This window comes from Ambystoma mexicanum, chromosome 12 (assembly GCF_040938575.1).
Source record: "Ambystoma mexicanum isolate Mex_15411 chromosome 12, UKY_AmexF1_1, whole genome shotgun sequence".
NCBI lineage: Eukaryota > Metazoa > Chordata > Amphibia > Caudata > Ambystomatidae > Ambystoma > Ambystoma mexicanum.
In genome coordinates, this window is record NC_090936.1 from 743,390,937 (window position 1) to 743,410,990 (window position 20,054).

The following is a 20,054-nucleotide window of genomic DNA, read 5'->3' on the forward strand; positions in this document are numbered from 1 at the left end:
TACATTAGTATTTTTGGTACTAAAAATGGCAGAACCTTTACCAGCAAATAGAAGATGTTATGCTTGCCAGGGTCATCTTCATACCTAGACTTGGATGACAGCACATTCTTCTTTTTGTCATTTGTTTTATTATCATAGCAAAACGGCAGTGGCCACATTCAATAGCAATAATTACGGGTAACCCTCTGGAGTTGAACTTTGGAAGAAAATCTTCGTAAACTACATTCAAGTCTTCACTACGTGTTCGGACATATTGAAATCATACAGTAGAACGATTATGATTTGCAAACTGTGATACTTATGTACAGGTACCTGTTCCATTCACTTGTGTTTGTCCTTTTGCAGGTTGCAGTGCTGAAGGCTCTTCAGTTCTTTAAAGGAAAAAAATCCAACTTTTAATTTCTCAAAACAACCTACTATTGACATACACATGCACATTCATAAAATGGAATGGAAAGCAAAAAGACAAGCACATAAACAAAACATACAATTTAACACAAAGAAAAGAAAATGTTTAGCGATGTATTCTCTAATCTTACAAAAAGTTTCATCCACCACACAAAAAGTTTACGAATAGTTGATTTCACACCCCAGAACGACACATTTCTGTATAATTTAAACATTAAGGCACCCAGTATGTACAGGTGGGTGTTCATAAATGCCAAAGGAATTACTGCCAGGTGGTACGGGCAAGCTCCCTTCACAGTCCTGTAGAGACTGGCACAAGTTTCCACTACAGGAATTCGCCGTTTATGGGAGGCAAACGGCATCCTTTGCATGGGAGTATTTTTGATGGAAATATGACTGTGCCTATCACCACTGGCTTCGGATACTAAATTGGTTGTAGTGAGAAAAGAAAAACACACAAACCCAATCTTTAGCTTGTCCAGTACTGGCCATTCTTGCTGGGAGCCCCGGTATGCCTTTTGAGGCCAAGAACCTGTGCTGGTGGTATCCGAGTGGTGGAGGGGGGGAATGCCACAGGCCGGGCACAGAAGTAGAGACATGTCTTCCAAGCATTTCTGAGGGCTAGAAGGCAGGAAATGGCCAGAATGGAATAAAGATAGGAGGATTCCTTCTTACCGAGTAGCCAGAGTGGATTTCCTTCCGACAATCTCACTCTTCCAGGGTATTACCGCAAGTGTATACATTTGCCGCCCAACTTAGTGGGAGGTAAATGCTATTTGAGGCTACAAATGTAATGACTGTTGGCAAAAGCTCTGAAGTAGCAAGCCATAGAACCAATATTTATGCATCATCCATTATGTAGATTAGTAATTGTAATTCAAACTATGTTAGCTGTTTGGTGCAGATTGGAGTATTTGGTTGCCCTCCCATCACACCCTACTGACAAGAAAACAAGTATTAGGCCCCAGGACCTATACAAAAATTGCTTTTTGGTCCCCTTTTATTTTTCATTTTGGCACCTTGATATATTCATTTTCTGTACTTATTTGAAGAGGTGACTTGTCAGTAAATCAACTGAGTTTCACTTCTCTATTTTCCGGCTATTTGTGAATGTGCAGTGTGCCAGGAAATAGAGGTAAACAAGGTGCCAAAATGAGATAAATGGGAATTGTACATGTCCTGAGGCCCGAAACTCTTGACTTTTTTGCTTTTGGGCAGTACAGACAAGTGATAGTCCATCCTGAAGAAAATGGTAGAAGCAGTTAGACACCACTGAAACCGGTCGAGCTTTCCGTTGGATGCTCATATATTAACTGTGTACCTTTTTTAACTAGGCAACAAGTTACTTACCTGTAACTGTTGTTCTCCAGCATGGGTCTGGCATGGATTCACATGCTCATGAATATTCCCCGTCGTCAGGCTGGGAATCCTCGGTAAAGAAAATAATCAGTATCAGTTTAGTTTCTGATCTGTCTTTCGTAGTAGTAACCAATCACTGATCTCTGGGTCATACTGCCCCCAGCCAATGACTGCCCTCTCCCTAAGCCCCGCCTCTGGCAGCCATCCTCAGATTTGGTAGCACGCCAAGTCCCGATCGACACAGTAGAATCTTGTGAAGGTGTGCGCCGACCTCCACGTAGCAGCCCTGCAGATGTCCAGCAGGGGCACACCAGACAGGAGCGCCTTGGTAGCAGCGATCGCTCTGGTCGAATGGGCTCTCGGACGGCCGGGCAGCGGTCGGTTTGCCAACCGGTGACAATGCATGATGCAGCCGGAGAGCCATCTGGAAATGGAAGTCTTCGAGAGAGCCTTCCCTTGATTCACAGACCCAAAGTTCACAAATAGTTGTGACGTCTTCCGGAAACTCTTCGTGCAGTCCACGTAGAACTTCAGCGCTCTAGCTACATCCAGCGAGTGCAAAGTCCTCTCGGCCTGCGTCGAAGGCAACGGGAAGAAAACTGGTAACACCAAGGGCTCGTTGAGGTGGAAGTCCGACAGCACCTTGGGCATGAAGGAGGGGTGCGTCCTCAGCACCACCCTCGTGTCATGAAAAGTCAAGTATGGAGGCTTGCAATATAGGGCCTGAATCTCTCCCACTCGTCGTGCAGAGGTGATGGCCATGAGGAACGCGGTCTTCCATGACAGGAACTTCAAAGGCGCCAAATGCATAGGCTCGAATAGGGCTCCCATGAGCCTGGTCAGCACCACATTAAGCTCCCATGCCGGGGCAGGGGCCTTCGCCGGCGGGAATGATCGGAATAGTCCCTTCATACATTCATTTACCAGGCGATGAGACCACAAGGACGCCTGTCCCGTTGTCCTGGTATATCGAGAGATGGCAGCCAGATGTATTTTTATGGAGGCGTGAGCCAGTCCAGCTTTGGCCAGCGACAGTAGGTACGGCAGCACTTGAGGGGCCGTAATCCGCAGAGGGTTAATCTTCTGTGCACGGCACATTTATGACCGTAACACTTGAGAGTTGAGGACGCCCTGGCCTTTACAAGAACCTCTCAGCGACTGTGGGTCGTGATGTAGAATGGTGCCTCCTTCCCTGGAGAGAAGATCCGCGTCCGCCAGCAGCCTGACTGGCGGGGACGTTGACAAGTCCAGAAGGTCAGGGAACCAGACCTGCCTCGGCCACACGGGTGCGACGAGGATCATCCTGCACCTGGACTTCTTGAGATGGCTGATGAGGCGGAGCAACAACGGCAATGGAGGGAACGCGTATAGAAACAGGCCGTCCCAAGGGAATGAGAAAGCATCGCCCATGCTCCTCGGCTGTGGGAACCTGTTGGCGAACCTCTGGCACTGGGAGTTCGTCGCCGTCACAAACAGATCGATCTGGGGTTTGCCCCATCGTTGGAAGAGTCGAACCACTTGATCCTGGCGCAGTTCCCACTCGTGGCACGAGCGCAGCTCCCTGCTGAGTGAGTCAGTGATGGTGTTTTTTATTCCTGCCAGGTGGAAGGGAAACAGAAACATCCCCTGGGCGACGGCCCAGTGCCACAGATCCTGGGCCTCCTTGGATAGGGCTGGGGATCTGGTGTCCCCCTGCTTCCGTATGTGGAACATTGTGGTGGTTTTGTCGGTGAAGACCCTCACGACTTTGTCCTTGAGGGACGGGAGGAACGACTTGAGCGCCCAGAACACTGCACGGAGCTCCAAGATGTTGATGTGAAGAGACCTCTCCTCTGGGAGCCAAAGGCCTCTTGCGTGGAGATCTCCGGTGTGGGCCACCCAACCCTCCAGAGAGGCGTCCGTAGTCACCGTCTCCTGAAACACCGGGGTTTGAAAGTCCGTGCCTGTCATGAGGTGAGCACGGGTGCCCAACCATAGGATCGCCCGACGGAACTCCTCATCGAGGGGGATCCTGTCCTCGAAGCAGCCCCTCGCCTGAAACCAGCGGGCGTCATCCGAAGTCTGCAAAGGGGTACAAGGTAGATGCATGAGGACATCATCCCGAGAAGGGACTTGATGGACCTCACCCTGGCCACGTCCGTGGCTAACAGGCGCCGTACCTTGCCCAGGATGGTATTGGTCCTCTCCTCTGAAGGGGAGGCCAATTGCTCCACTTTATCGAGCTTTGCCCCCAAAAACAGTGCTACTTGCGATGGAACCAGGTGGGATTTGAGGTCCTGCAGGCGCAGCCGCGCCGCCACTGGTGCCAGGCACTTGGTGAAAACCCTGGGTGCCGACTTTAATCCGAACGGTAGGGCTCTGAATTGGTAGTGGCGTCCTTGAACCACGAACCTGAGGAACTTCCTGTGCCTTTTTAGAATGGGGATGTGGAAGTAAGCATCCTCCAGGTCCAACGACGATAGGAAGTCGCCTTCCTCCAGCTGGAGGGTGACCATCCTGAATTTCTGCGCCTTGATGTATTTGTTTAACCGACGGAGGTCTAGGATGAGGCGCCAACCGCCTGTCTTATTCTGACGAGGAAGTACCTTGAGTATACTCCGGAGCCTCCTGGGGACGAGCTCGATGGCACCTTTCTTGAGCATCGCCTTTACTTCCAACAGCAGTTGAGGGAGGAGATTCTCCTTCCTGGCCACGGGAGGAATGCGAGTGCACTTCATTAGGAATTCCAGCAAGTGCCCTTGGCCAGGGTGTCCAACACCCAACGATCGGTGAAGATGGACTCCCACACCCTGACGAACTTCGTCAGCCGGCCTCCCACTGGGGTGCTTCGGTGGGGGCCCGACAACCCAGCCGGGTCAGTCTTGCTTGGAAGCGGCCTTGCCGCCTTGGCCTCCTTGGCGACGACGGCGGGAACCCCCTTGCTTGCCGCGACCTCTGTAGGCCTCCTGGGAAGAGGAGCGGGCCGCCTGGTGGTAGGTGGAGGAGCCACCGCTGGTTCCTTTGGAGGCACCCTGTCTGCCTCCAGGGCTCTGAAAGGGCCGTCACTGCTGAAGCACCCCAAGGGCCCGGCCGTCTCCGAGTCGGTCTTGATGGCCTGTAGCGACTCATCCACCGCCTTACCAAAGAGGTTGTTGCCTGTCAAACGGCATGTCCAACACTCTGGTCTGGACGTCCTGGCGAAAGTCTGTCGCCTTGAGCCATCCTCGTCGTCGGAGGTAAACTCCGTTGCCCAGTTGGCGAAATCCGATATCAGCAATGTCCGTTGCCACCGTAATGGCGTGATCCGACGCCACCTCGCCCTCCTGCAGAATTTCTAGGGCCTCCGCCCTTTTGTCACCAGGCAGGAAATCTAGCAGGGGAGCTATCTTGAACCAGAGCTCCCTGTCGTAGAGGGCCACGATCGCTAAGGCATTGGGTGCCTTAATCGTCGTTGCCGCCGACGAGATGACGTGTCGTCCCATAGAGCCCAACTTCTTACCCTCGCTGTACGGCGGGGAAGTGGAAGTTGAAGCCGCCGCTCCCGCTGCCTTCTTCTTAGCCGCTGCCGAGACGACCGAGTCCGGCGTGGGCTGGGCCCTGAGGCACAAGGGGGCGGCATCGGGGACTCGGTACTTCTTTTCGTACCTGTCCCTCTTGGCGGGTGTCGTGGCAGGGTTCTTGAGGACAGCAAGCCCCTCGTCCCAGATGTCGTCGAGTAAAGGCACCGCGAGGACCGTCTTCCTCTTAGCCTCTCGTCATTGGTACAGAACCCCTCCTTTTTCTGTTCTTCAGGGCAGAGCTCGGATGCCCTGGTTATCATGGCGTGGAAAGAGCCAACCTCGTTGGCTGGGGATGCCCGTGGGGCGGGTGACGACGGGATATCTGCTGTGTCATCGCCGCTGTCATCGTCCGTATCCGTCGCCGTATCCTCTCCCGGCGAGGGGGATGAGGGGTCCACCGGTCTCGCAGGCACAAAGGGCGGAGCGGGGTGGACTCTCCTCTGCTTGTTCGGAGGGCTTCCCGACGGGCCTGGTTCTGGCTCCTCCGTCGGGGTGCATCGTAATCTCGTCCTTATCTCGGTACATAAGGATTGGATTGCCATCAAAATGGCCGTCGAGCTATCCTGGGGCTCGGGCAATGGCTGCGACGGACAGGATGGCCGCTCCACTGGGCCCTGTTCGTCGTCGCGGTCGCTATCTTCGATCACGTCAGCAGGGACCGTCCCCTGGGATCGAACCTTCTCGAACCTCTCGTTGAGGTTTATGAACCTCTCGTTGAGGCCTATGGACCTTTCGTTGAGGCCCTTCTCGGTCTCCACCAGTTGCTTCTCAGAGGCTGATTCCAAGTCTGTAACAGCCACCGCCCCCCACACCCTCTGTTTCAGCTGGGGGCTTCACGGGGCTCTTAGCGATGGGCTGGAAAGAGGATTCCCTTCGCAGCGGCAGGGATACTCTGGGCCCAGAGGCCGTTTCCATTGGCGTAGTCTCAGCCGGCTCCGCCAGGGTCGCAGCGACCACTTCGGTAGAGACCTTAGCCGGGTGGATCAAGACCCTCACCACCTTAGATGCGTCTAGGGCCTTCGCCTTGGGGGGAGGGTCAACGCCTCGCCCCCCTTCAAGATTGACCGGGTCCGCTCCAGCGGCCTACCCGGGTTCTCGGACTTCCTCTTCCCTGAACCAGAGCGCTGGCTCATGGTCGAACGTGCCGGGGAAGTAGCGCCCGGAGCCCGCGGACTCGCGGTGCTTGGCCTTCTGTTGGGCCCCCGTCGCCGGGGCACCCTCAAAGGACTTAGAAGCCCGCTCAGACGACTTCTTCGCCTTCTCACTTGCTGTGCCCTTCTCCAGCCAGGTGGCGAGGCGGGAACGACGATCTTGTTTGGTCCGTTCCGAAAGGTTCTTGCAGAACGCACAGTCCTTCTCCACGTTTGTGTTGTCCCCATGGAGGCAGTAGAGACATTGCTCGTCCTCCTTGAAAACGTTATATAATCCGCATCCAGGGCAGTTCCTGAACAGCTTGGATCCGGGCGTCGAGCTCCCTTTGTCCTGGGCCATGTCCGTTGAGGTAGGCCGCAGATCTTCCGGAATCCTCCAAGAAGTGTAAACTCGACGAAAACTTCACCCTTGAGGGGCGTAGAAGAATTCCGAAACGGGTCCCCATTATCGGAAGTAGAAACGGTGAAGCTTGAGGCTCGATTAAACCGAAAAAATGAGAAATTCTCCTGAAAAAACATGAAAACGCAGTAAAAAAAACTCGAGAGCTAAACACGAGGACTCCCAACACTTGAGCATGCGGAAAAAATCTGAGGATGGCTGCCAAAGGCGGGGCTTGGGGAGAGGGCAGTCATTGGCTGGGGGCAGTATGACCCAGAGATCAGCGATTGGTTACTACTAAGAAAGACAGATCAGAAACGAAACTGATACTGATTTTTTCTTTACCGAGGATTCCCAGCCTGACGACAGGGAATATTCATGAGCATGTGAATCCATGCCAGACCCTATGCTGGAGAATTGTTTTTTATATGTATAAAACAGATGACAAGGGAGTCTTAAAAGATTGGGATGCAAATCCCCTCCATGCTTACGGACAGCCACTGCTAGTTGGAGGGATATAAAAGTGCTTACAAAAAAATTTGGATACAATTAAGATATGCAAAATGCACCGAGACCTCTAGTGTGTGTGTGTGTGTGTGGTGATCAGGGCAATGTGGTCGGTCCAGCAGCCCTTCGGTCCCTTTGTGCGTGGAGGGTAGGGAACGTCAGGAGGAAGGAGTTGAGTGACAGGAGGAGGTGGTTAATGAACATCAGAAGGAGGTTGGAGTTTAGTATGAGGAGAAGGTAGTTTAGTTATATCAGCAGGTTGAAGTTGGATAACATGAGAAGGCTGAAGTTGGTTATCAGGAGGAGATTAGAGTCGAACATCAGAAAAAGGAATACGAGGCTGGCAAGCTCGCAGCAACCAAGGCATTTTCAAGGCAGCAAAACTTGCTCAAGTTTAAGTTGTTTGGGTGAGACCCCTATGTAAACGGGTTGAACTCATAATGAAACCAGCTTGCGGTGTCCAAGAGAAGAGCAGCTGTAGGGATGAAAAGCCAGTAGTTTAGTTTAAGGCAGGAGGTAGCAGAAAACTCAAGACCTTGCCGATACCAATGTGAAGGAGTGAATCTTGGTGTCCCCCCCTTGTGGAATGTGAGAAAATCCACTCGTCCCTGGTATCAAGAATGTGGGGAGTTCTAGGGAATTGAAGAACATTAAAGACAAATATTTATGATATGATATTCTATTTATATCGTGCTCGTACACAAGTGGTTCAGAGCGCAACCAGACAAAAAGGGAGGGGCACAAGGGAGAAACAACAAAGAAAACAGCAATCTTACTAGGCCCAGTGACATTTAAGAAAGCACAAGTGCATGGAAAAGAGAAAAGGGAGAAAGTGCATGGGCTGGGGGTGGAAGGGTGCAGAGCAAATGGGAGAAAAATAGAATAAATATTTTTTTAAATAAAATAAATAGGGGCGATAAACCGTGGTAGTGCAGCCAGCAAGTGGCAGGTGAAAGTTAGTCAGATAGGGTATTTCTGATAAGTGCAGAAGAAAAGTGGGAGGGGGACTGTATGGGTACATATACAGAACCCTAGTGCAGAGGGAGGCCTGGAGGTAGTGCAGGAGGGTGACAGGATGAGCAGGTACCTGGGCCCGAATGACAGAGGGTGGCCAGGTGCACGATACCAAGAGAAGTAACAGATCAACAGGGGAGAAGGGGGGCAAAAGCAGAGGCAAAGAGGAAGGTCTTGAGATGCTTTTGCTTTCCGAACCGGAGATGGTTTTCCTCAAGTTTCAAGGTGGCCGGGAGGCTGTTCCAAAGGGAGGCACCAGCCGAAGACAGATCTACCCACAGCTCGCATCTTAGCAAAACGACTAACCCTGAGGGAGTTGGAAGCAGAGAAGGGAAGGGCTCAAGAGGGGAGGTATTTAGGGAGGGATAGTGGAAGGTATTTTTGACCCAGGCCCCAGAAGGCTTTGTGGACAATGCAGAGTGTTTTAAATGTAATCCTTGCATCAACTGGGAGCCAATGAAGGGATTTCAGGGCTGGAGAGATACAATCCCAGGGCTTGAGGCCAAGGACAAGTCTCGCCATCATGTTCTGGATTATTTGGGTTTGAATCTGGGATTTTGTTTCCTAGCGGAGTAGGGACAGAGGAGTGATCGGACCAAAGGAGGACACTGGTTTGGGGCCATTCTATTTTGATCAAATGGAACCGTTGACTACCCCACCATAACCAATGATCTCAGGGGCGCAAGGAAGACACCAGGCCTGGCAGCCCTACCCAAAAAATGGGGCTTCATAGTGGGAGATTCTTTAGTATCATTGCTTCCCGTTTTCATTTGTCTGCTGAAAACTAGCATGCTATGGTTAATTTAATTGACTCGGTTACTGCCAAAGGGTCTAGGTTTGGTGATAATGCTTATCACCATTTCTTCTGTGCCTCCTGCACTGAAGACTTATGGCACTTTATATATTTTTTGCCCAGCCTATTCATCGTTATGGTAAAAAAACATTGGGCCTCATTACAAGTCTGGCGGTAACCATGCTGGTAAAACCGGCAGGTTGCTGCCGGACTTGTAAAATTTACCAGCACCTGGCTTTCCTGGAAACACTGGGGCATTAAAACCCCGGCATTCCGGGAAGTCAGGCACCGGTAATTGTAAATCCCCATTCCCATTTGAGTCCCAGGGGACTCAATGGGAATGGGGGACCACGGAAGCACTGGCACCGTTAATAACAGTGCTGGTGCTTCCATGAAACTCTGCGGGCGGATCCCGTTCCGCCCGCCAGGTCGGACCATGGCGAGCAGGACGGCACCCGTCCGCAGAGTCGTACTGTGCCGGTCTGGTAACAATGGTGCCGGTATGCACCGTTGTTACCGGACCAGCACAGTAATAATGATGCCCAGTGTACCCTTATTTCAAAAGTTGGGTTTTAAACAATGTAGATCAATTTTTTTTCTTTTTTTTTTCCTTTTTTACTTTCAGCATAGTATATTAATACAGAACAATGAAGCTGAAATGCGGGCAGTCAGTACCTATCATATGGGACTGGGTGGTGCTGACCCACACCCTGCCCCAACTTAACTTGGGTGTCGGTTAGGTATCGGCAGAGCAGTGCCCAGATGTCTTTTGGCCTGCCTGTGGATGCTATTCCTTTAACATAACTCTCTTCACATTCTTGTACGGAGCTCAGGTCCCTGAGCCATGCCTGGATTGTGGGGGCCATCTTTGCCTTCCAGCATTTAAGTATATTCCATTTAGCAACAAAGCCTGCTAATGAGAAGAGTCTGCGCGCTTTAACTGATACTTTCCCAATATCTCCCATCAGGTATTTCAATGGAGTAACTGGGATTTGTATGTACAATATATCGCCGAGTGTAGTGGCCACCTCCTCCCAAAACTGCATGATCAGGGGGCATTCCCAGTACATATGTATCGAGTTAGCTTCAGGGGCGTTACATTTTGGGTAGAATTCCTTCTTGGATCGATCGAATTTAGTCATCTTGCTGGGGGTTATGTGCAAATGGTTCAGTATTTTGAACCGTATCAATCTAAAATTGGCACAGAGGGAGATCGACTTGGTGTAGTGGCAGTATTTCGCCCATTGCGTATCTTATATGGTTATGTTCAGATATTTTCCCACTTATTCTTCATTTTGTTTTTGGAGGGGGCGTGTGCCTGAACCGCCTTATATAGCACGGAGACGCTGCCTTTGAACCCCTCCTGTGACATGGTGCTGATCAGGAACGGATGCGGGTTGGGGCGGCAGGGAATGACGACCATTTGTTTTTGCATGTTGCCCTTAGGCAGTGATTTTGCAGTGTTGTGGTAACTCCGACTCCAAACTTCCCCTGGACCTTCACCAGGCGGACAAACCTCCCCTCGGGGAAGAGATCCCCTAGCCGCATTTCCTTAGCCGCGTCCCAGCTTTTCTGTAGCATTGTGTCAAAAATAGGTGTCATGCCAGGATAGTGCCAGAGGTGGGGGCTGGAGGGGGGAGTAAGTGTGACCACTCTGGGTTACGGGGTCTACCTCAACCAAATTATTCTTTGCCTTTTCCTTTGCCACTTTTTTCATATTTGAGATTAGCCTTCAGGGAAAGTCATCACTTTGTAAAAAGTCTGATGAATTAAATAGAAGTATTGATCATCTGAAAATATATTTTTATGTTTTTACATTTTTGTATGCAGGCAAATGGACTATAGTGTCTATGTTTCATGTCGGTTTAGAATGGTTTGATATTTATTGTTGTACTTTGAAGGATAACAATCTGAAATATAGTCAAATCAATCAGTAAAACAAAGTAAAGAGTACAGCAAAGAAAAACCTAGCTTGGCCTTATCTGTTGATCCGTGTCCTAGTTGTGACCCACTGCAAAAACAACTTTGAGGACATGTTGATTAGGGTAACAGCCCGGTCAAAGTTGAGTCTGTGATAGGTAGATTGCACAACTGTCCAGGCAGGTGGTACACTGATTAAATAAACTTAATTTCCCAAATTGCCAATATGCCTAACTTGCCACTTCAGGGAGGGTTGTGACAATACAGTATCAAACAAATGCTAAGATGGACAATTGTTAAAAAAAAAAAAAAAAAAAAGTGTAAAGCTAAAGTTATATTATTTCTGATTGTTTGAAAAGCACTCTGATATTACAACCTAGCATGGAAAAAGATTCCACTGTCAGGTGAAGTGCACTCTCAAATGCTCTAATAAGTCCTTCATTCCATTCCTCTTTCAACTGCTATCTTTCTTACACATAATGTGTAAGACTTCACATGGTCGAGGGATCAACAGATGATTCAAAACAGTTTAATTCCTGTTACCAAAAGGATAAGGGTTTGGTTGGCCAAAAGTGATGGGGTTCAAAACAAACAAAAATCAGTATGGCAACTAGCCAGAGCTTTGGTCTCTTTTGGACTGTGGTTCTCAGTCATTAACTCAAGGTTGCCTACTGGGGGAGCTTGTCAGAAACAGTCTCTAACAGAGTGGTAAACAACCCACAGTTCTCCAGAGGTTTCAGCCTTCAGATCCCCATTAGCCCTAGACAATATTGTCAATATTGAAGACGTTTTGGAGTGGAAGGTCAAAACATCAGAAGGGCTGCAGGTTGCCCATCACTGCTACACTCAATCTGGTCCCTCTGCAAACTAAAAGTGAACCGAATGGAAAAACACCACACTCCTGATTAAAAGAAATTAAAATGAACATAAGACTTCAATAATGCACCTGACAGACCTAGTTTGACTCTGAAGCCAATTCAGTCTATTTGTTGCAACTTTGTTAATACAAATAGGCCATCAGTGTTGCCATAGTTCATGACGCGAATATAAAAGAAGACATTTTTGCAAAAGCAAACCAACTGCCCAATATCCATGCCTTTGCAGTAATGTCCCGATTTCTAAAGATTTCAGTAAACAGCTAATTGAAAAAAAAGCTATTCAAGACTTAATTAAAAATAAAACTGATCCTCTTTTGCCAGTTGACAAAGACTTTAAACTTATGTTGAAGATTACAATGCTTAATGAATCATCTCCAGGATCGGAACTCAAGATTCTCTTGTGGATTGCTAAGTAAAATCACTCTCTCCCTTGGCTCCCTGTTCAGACTGCCACGTTCACCCCTGTCTTTAATTCTTATGAATAACTGTTAACAGGGCAGGTCTCCTTTTAAACCACTGCTTTAAAATATCCTTCTAGTTCGGCAAATTTGCAGCCTATATCCCTGCACCCATTTGGAGCTAAGCTCATGAAATAAATTGCCATGATCCACCTTCACAAATTCATAGAATATTCAAATTATTCACAGGATGTCAGATTTGGGACAGCTAAAAGAGCTGTCCATCCTCCTGTCAGTCTTGCACAAGCTCAGGTCACTGTTGATGAAGGCAGCGTGGCAGTATTGTTGCGATTAGACTTTTCAGCAACCTACGACACAGTCAATCACTGTGTCCTGGAATGTGAACTAGAGGAGGCAGGAACTGGGGGTGCTGCATTGGCCTAGATGCTTCTTCACAACCAGTAGTGCTTGGCCCTCATTTTTCCAGACCTATTCCACTATAAAATAGAGCCCAACATGGCTACTCACCATTGCTCCTTTTGTTTAATGTTTACATGAAACACCTGGCAGCACCTATACAAAGTTACGGGCTAGTGATTTACTCCTCAGCAGATGACGCCAGTCCCTCCTTCCTATGGACGCTAACACTGGGGCTTCAGCCGAGAGTCTTGCCATTGCCTAGTGCCATCCAAAAAAAGATTAAAAAACAATACCTGAAAGGGGACACCGTTTTTACAAAAGTCACATAGCTTGCTCCTAACTGTTAATGGTTTGGCTGTTAATGTTTTATCTTCTGCTAACATCTCCATCTCAGGTTCAACATTTCCAGAAGTATTTGTTTTGCACAGGGTCTCCATTTTGTGAAATGCAGTCTGCAGATCCATTTATTGCAGCCATGGGCCAAAGTAATAGGTAAGCATTTTCTCTTTACTTTACACTAAGTTTACCTATTAATCTCGCCCCACCAATAATAGTACCAATGGTAGTAGTGCTAATATTAATAGTACCAATAACTGTAGTTCAACTATTACCAGTAGCAGTAATATAACTTATTACCGAGAGTATAATTTCTAGTAGCAATATTATTACTACTGAAATGCATTAGTAATAGCAGTAGAGCCATTGTCACTAGTAACATTGGCACTGTTGCTAATAGTTGTAGCAGCAAAATTCTAGTAGTACTGATCGTACCAATGCTGGTAGTAGTGCTGCTACTAATGTTATTAGTGCTAATACTGGGGAAGTAGTACTACGGTTACAGGTATTTGCAGCGTCACACAGGTTCGAATCTCAATCTCGTGCTTTATGGACCACAACGCTGGAATTAAGTATGTTATAAATGAACAATTAAATTACATTAAATTACTAGTAGCCCTTCCACTACCAGTGGTACTATTTTTCTTCTAGCTGTGGTGTAGTTCTACTGCTACATTTGGTAGTAGATCCCACTTGTAGAACTGCTAGTCGCAATGAGGAACAAGTTACTTACCTGTAACTGTTGTTCTCCAGCATGGATCTGGCATGGATTCACATGCTCATGAATATTCCCCGTCAGGCCAGGAATCCTCGGTAAAGAAAAAATCACTATCAGTTTCGTTTCTGATCTGTCTTTCTCAGTAGTAACCAATCACTAGTCTCTGGGTCATACTGCCCCCAGCCAATGACGGCCCTCTCCCTAAGCTCCGCCTCTGGCAGCCATCCTCAGATTTGGTAGCACGCCAAGTGGCAGTATGACCAAGTGAAGAGCCGCAGAGGGGTAGGAGGGAGGGTTCGCATGTGAATCCATGCCAGACCCATGCTGGAGAACAACAGGTGCAGGTAAGTAACTTGTTCCTTCTCCAGCATGGGGTCTGGCATGGATTCACATGCTCATGAATATAAGAATACATAGCAGTACACACATGCACAACCAACGGGATGTGGCAAAGGCTCAACATTAAGCTTTACATCAAAACTCAACATTAAGCAATTCATACCTCCTCACCAGGCTCACCTTAGGCGAACAGGTTGCCCAGCACTGCATGGCCGACCCTGGACTCCTCCCTGGAATCCCGGTCGACGCAGTAGAATCTCGTGAAGGAGTGCGTCGACCTCCACATAGCAGCCCTGCAGATGTCCAGCAGGGGCACACCAGACAAGAACGCCGTGGTAGCAGCGATAGCTCTGTTTGAATGGGCTCTCGGACGGCCAGGCAACGGCCGGTTTGCCAACCGATGACAGTGCATGATGCAGCCGGAGAGCCATCTGGAAATGGAAGCCTTCGAGAGAGCCTTCCCTTGGTTCACAGGTCCAAAGTTCACAAACAGCTGTGACGTCTTCCGAAAACTCTTTGTGCGGTCCACGTAGAACTTCAGCGCTCTAGCTACATCCAGCGAGTGCAAAGTCCTCTTGGCCGGCGTCGAAGGCGATGGAAAGAAAACTGGTAACACCAAGGGCTCGTTGAGGTGGAAGTCCGACGGCACCTTGGGCATGAAGGAGGGGTGCGTCCTCAGCACCACCCTCGTGTCATGAAAAGTCAAGTATGGAGGCTTGCAATATAGGGCCTGAATCCATCCCACTCGTCGTGCAGAGGTGATGGCCACGAGGAACGCTGTCTTCCATGACAGGAACTTCAAAGGCGCCGAATGCATAGGCTCGAATGGGGCCCCCATGAGCCTGGTCAGCACCACATTAAGCTCCCACGCCGGGGCAGGAGCCTTCACCAGCGGGAATGATCTGAAAAGTCCCTTCATAAATTCATTCACCAGGCGATGGGACCACAAGGACGCCCGTCCCGTTGTCCTGGTGTATCGGGAGATGGCAGCCAGATGAATTTTTATGGAGGCGTGAGCCAGTCCAGCCTTGGCCAGCGACAGCAGGAACGGCAGCACTTGAGGGGCCGTAATTTGCAGAGGGTTGATTTTCTGTGCACGGCACCAGACAGAGAACCACTTCCATTTATGACCGCAGCACTTGAGAGTTGAGGACCCCCTGGCCTTTGCAAAAACCTCTCTGCAATCAGCTGGGATATCATACCCTCCAAACTCTAGTGCTGCAGGAGCCAGGCCTGCAAGTTCAGCAACCGTGGGTCATGATGGAGAATGGCGCCTCCTTCCCTGGAGAGAAGATCCGCGTCTGCCGGCAGCCTGACAGGCGGGGACGTTGACAAGTCCAGAAGGTCCGGGAACCAGACCTGCCTCAGCCACGCCGGTGTGACGAGGATCATCCTGCACCTGGACTTCTTGAGCTGGTTGATGAGGCGGAGCAGCAACGGCAATGGAGGGAACGCGTATAGAAACAGGCCATCCCAAGGGAACGAGAAAGCATCCCCCATGCTCCTCGGCTGTGGGAACCTGCTGGCGAACCTCTGGCACTGGGAGTTCGTAGGCGTCACGAACAGATCGATCTGGGGTTTGCCCATTGTTGGAAGAGTCGATCCACTTGATCCTGGCGCAGTTCCCACTCGTGGCACAAGCGCAGCTCCCTGCTGAATGAGTCGGTGATGGTGTTTTTTATTCCTGCAGGTGGAAAGGAACCAGAAACATCCCCCGGGCAACGGCCCAGTGCCACAGATCCTGGGCCTCCTTGGATAGGGCTGGGGATCTGGTGCCCCCCTGCTTCCGTATGTAGAACATCGTGGTGGTGTTGTTGGTGGTGAAGATCCTCACCACTTTGTCCTTGAGGGACGGGAGGAACGACTTGAGCGCCCAGAACACTGCTCAGAGCTCCAAGATCTTGATGTGAAGAGACCTCTCCTCCGGGAGCCAAAGGCCTCTTGCGTGGAGATCTCCGGTGTGGGCCCCCCAACCCTCCAGAGAGGCGTCCGTAGTCACTGTCTCCTGAAACGGCGGAGTTTGAAAGTCCGTGCCAGTCGTGAGGTTAGCCCAGGTGCCCCACCATAGGATCGCCCGATGGAACGCCTCGTCGAGGGGGAAGCAGCCCCTCGCCTGAAACCAGCGGGCGTCGAGGAACTCCTGTAGCAGACGCATCCGAAGTCTGCAAAGGGACACAAGGTAGATGCATGAGGACATCATCCCGAGAAGGGACTTGATGGACCACACCCTGACCACGTCCATGGCTAACAGGTGCCGCACCTTGCCCAGGATGGTCTTGGTCCTCTCCTCTGAAGGGGAGGCCAATTGCTCCACTGTATCGAGCTTCGCCCCCAAAAACAGTGCTACTTGCAATGGAACCAGGTGGGATTTGGGGTAGTTGATGGTGAACCCCAGCTCCGTGAGCAACCGGACGGTCCTCGCCGTATGATCGACGGCGACTTCCCTTGACCTTGCCCGGATTAGCCAGTCATCCAGGTAGGGGTAGACGTGGATCCCCTGCAGGCGCAGCCGCGCCGCCACTGGTGCTAGGCACTTGGTGAAAACCCTGGGTGCCGACTTTAATCCGAACGGTAGGGCTCTGAATTGGTAGTGGCGTCCCTGAACCACGAACCTGAGGAACTTCCTGTGCCTTTTTAGAATGGGGATGTGGAAGTAAGCATCCTCCAGGTCCAACGACGATAGGAAATCGCCTTCCTCCAGCTGTCCCAGCACGTGCTGGAGGGTGACCATCCTGAATTTCTGCGCCTTGATTTATTTGTTTAACCGACGCAGGTCCAGGATGGGGCGCCAACCGCATGTCTTCTTTCTGACAAGGAAGTACCTTGAGTACACTCCGGAGCCCCGGAGCCTCCTGGGGACAAGCTCGATGGCACCTTTCTTGAGCATCGCCCTTACTTCCAACAGCAGTTGAGGGACGTGATTCTCCTTCCTGGCCACGGGAGGAATGCGAGGGCACTTCTTTAGGAATTCAAGCGAGTGCCCGTTGGCCAGGGTGTCCAACACCCAACGATCGGTGGAGATGGACTCCCACACTCTGACGAACTTCGTCAGCCAGCCTCCCACCGGGGTGCTTCAGTGGGGGCCCGACAAACCCGGCCGGGTCAGTCTTGCTTGGAAGCGGCCTTGCCGCCTTGGCCTCCTTGGCGACGATGGGGGGAACCCCCTTGCTTGCCGCGACCTCTGTAGGCCTCCTGGGAAGAGGAGCGGGCCGCCTGGTGGTAAGTGGAGGAGCCATCGCTGGATCCTTTGGAGGCACCCTGTTTGCCTCTGGGGCTCTGAAAGGGCCGTCGCTGCTGAAGCACCCCAAGGGCCCGGGTCGTCTCCGAGTCGGTCTTGATGGCCTGTAGAGACTCATCCACCGCCTTACCAAAGAGGTTGTTGCCGTCGAACGGCATGTCCAACACTCTGGTCTGGACGTCTTGGCGAAAGTCTGTCGCCTTGAGCCATCCCTGTCGTCGGAGGCAAACTCTGTTGCCCAGTTGGCGAAATCCGGTATCGGCAATGTCCGTGGCCACCGTTATGGTGTGATCCAACGCCACCTCGCCCTCCTGCAGAATTTCTAGGGCCTCTGCCCTTTTGTCATCAGGCAGGAAATCTAGCAGGGGAGCTATCTTGAACCAGAGATCCCTGTCGTAGCGGGCCACGATCGCTAAGGCATTGGCCGCCTTAATCGTCGTAGCCGCCGACGAGATGACTCGTCGTCCCATAGAGTCCAACCTCTTGCCCTCGCTGTCCGGCGGGGAAGTGGAAGTTGAAGCCACCACGCCCGCTGCCGCCTTCTTAGCCGCTGCCGAGACGACAGAGTCCGGCGTGGGCTGGGCCCTGAGGCACAAGGGGGGTGGCATCAGGGACTCGGTACTTCTTCTCGTACCTGTCCCTCTTGGCGGGTGTCGTGGCAGGGTTCTTGAGGACAGCAAGCCCCTCGTCCCAGATGTCGTCGAGTAAAGGCACCGCAAGGACCATCTTCCTCTTAGCCTCTCGTCGTTGGTACAGAAACCCCTCCTTTTTCTGTTCTTCAGGGCAGAGCTGGAAGAGCTCGGATGCCCTGGTTATCATGGCATGGAAAGAACCTCGTCGGCTGGGAACGAGGGGGATGAGGGGTCCACCGGTCTCGCAGGCACGAAGGGCGGGGCGGGGGTGACTCTCCTCCGCTTGTTCGGAGGGCTTCCCGACGGGCCTGGTTCTGGCTCCTCCGTCAGGGTGCATCGTAATCTCGTCCTTATCTCGGTACTTAGGGATTGGATTGCCAACAAAAAGGCTGCCGAGCTATCCTGGGGCTCGGGCAATGGCTGCGACGGACGGGATGGCCGCTCCACTGGGCCCTGTTTGTCGTCGCTATCTTCGATCACGTCAGCAGGGACTGTCCCCTGGGATCGAACCTTCTCGAACCGCTCGTTGAGGTTTATGAACCTCTCGTTGAGGCCTACGGACCTTTCGTTGAGGCCCTTCTCGGTCTCCACCAGTTCCTCCTCAGAGGCTGATTCCGAGTCTGTAATGGCCGGCGCCGCCCCCCCCTCTTTTTCAGCCAGGGGGGGCTGTCCCTCCGCGGCAGCAGCGATACTCTGGGCCCAGAGGCCGTTTCCATTGGCATAGTCTCAGCCGGCTCCGCCAGGGTCGCAGCGACCACTTCGGTAGAGGCCTTAGCCGGGTGGATCAAAGCCCTCACCACCTTAGGTGCGTCCTGGGCCTTTGCCTTGGGGGGAGGGTCAGCGCCTCGCTCCCCCTTCAAGATCGGCCGGGTCCGCTCCAGCGGTCTACCCGGGTTCTCAGACTTCCTCTTCCCCGAACCAGAGCGCTGGCTCGTGGTTGAATGTGCCGGGGAAGTAGCGCCCTGCTTGGCAACCGAAGAGCCAGACCTTTCGGCGCTCCCGGAGCCCGCGGACTCGCGGTGCTTGGCCTTCTGTTGGGCCCCCGTCGCCGGGGCACCCTCAAAGGACTTAGAAGCCCGCTCAGACGACTTCTTCGCCTTCTCACTTGCTGTACCCTTCTCCAGCCAGGTGGCGAGGCGGGAACGACCATCTTGTTTGGTCCGTTCCGAAAGGTTCTTGCAGAACGCACAATCCTTCTCCACGTGTGTCTTGTCCCCATGGAGGCAGTAGAGACATTGCGAATGCTCGTCCTCCTTGAAAATGTTATATAATCCGCATCCAGGGCAGTTCCTGAACAGCTTGGATCCGGGCGTCGAGCTCCCCTTGTCCTGGGCCATGTCCGTTGAGGTAGGCCGCAGATCTTCCAGAATCCTCCAAGAAGTGTAAACTCAACGAAAACTTCACCCTTGAGGGGCGTAGAAGAATTCCGAAAACCGGTCCCTGTTATCGGAAGTAGAAACGGTGGAGCTTGAGGCTCGATTAAACCGAAAAAATGAGAAATTCTCCTGAAAAAGCATGAAAACGCAGTAAAAAACTCGAGAGCTAAACACAAGGACTCCCAACACTTGAGCGTGCGGTAAAAATCTGAGGATGGCTGCCAGAGGCAGGGCTTAGGGAGAGGGCAGTCATTGGCTGGGGGCAGTATGACCCAGAGACCAGTGATTGGTTACTACTGAGAAAGACAGATCAGAAACGAAACTGATACTGATTTTTTCTTTACCGAGGATTCCTGGCCTGACGACGGGGAATATTCATGAGCATGTGAATCCATGCCAGACCCCATGCTGGAGAATATTGCCAACTTTATTTCAAAAGGATTTGAAACCTTGCTTTTCCCTTCTTAATGGCCCTCCTGAAAAACATTCCAAAAGTCTTCAGCTCGTAGTGACATCTGGGGGCTCCATTTGTTAATATCGCTGCAAAAAAATTTAAGAAAAATATAAAAAATCGCCATACTAGAATGCCGACTTTTTTTGTGGCGATATTAACCCATGGGAGCTGCAGGGGACCCCTGCAACCCCCATA

At 51.2% G+C, this 20,054-nt stretch overlaps 1 protein-coding gene across 3 annotated transcripts in view; it reads right to left on the reverse strand.

Annotated features, from left to right (window-relative positions):
- GRAMD4 (GRAM domain containing 4) overlaps positions 1 to 20,054 on the reverse strand; it is a 2,133,975-nt gene that overhangs the window by 1,335,084 nt on the left and 778,837 nt on the right. For all 3 annotated transcript variants that reach the window (XM_069629242.1, XM_069629243.1, XM_069629244.1), the window contains one exon: positions 313 to 371. In XM_069629242.1, coding sequence (XP_069485343.1) covers positions 313 to 371 — 59 coding nt within the window. The remainder of the gene's footprint in view (positions 1 to 312; positions 372 to 20,054) is intronic.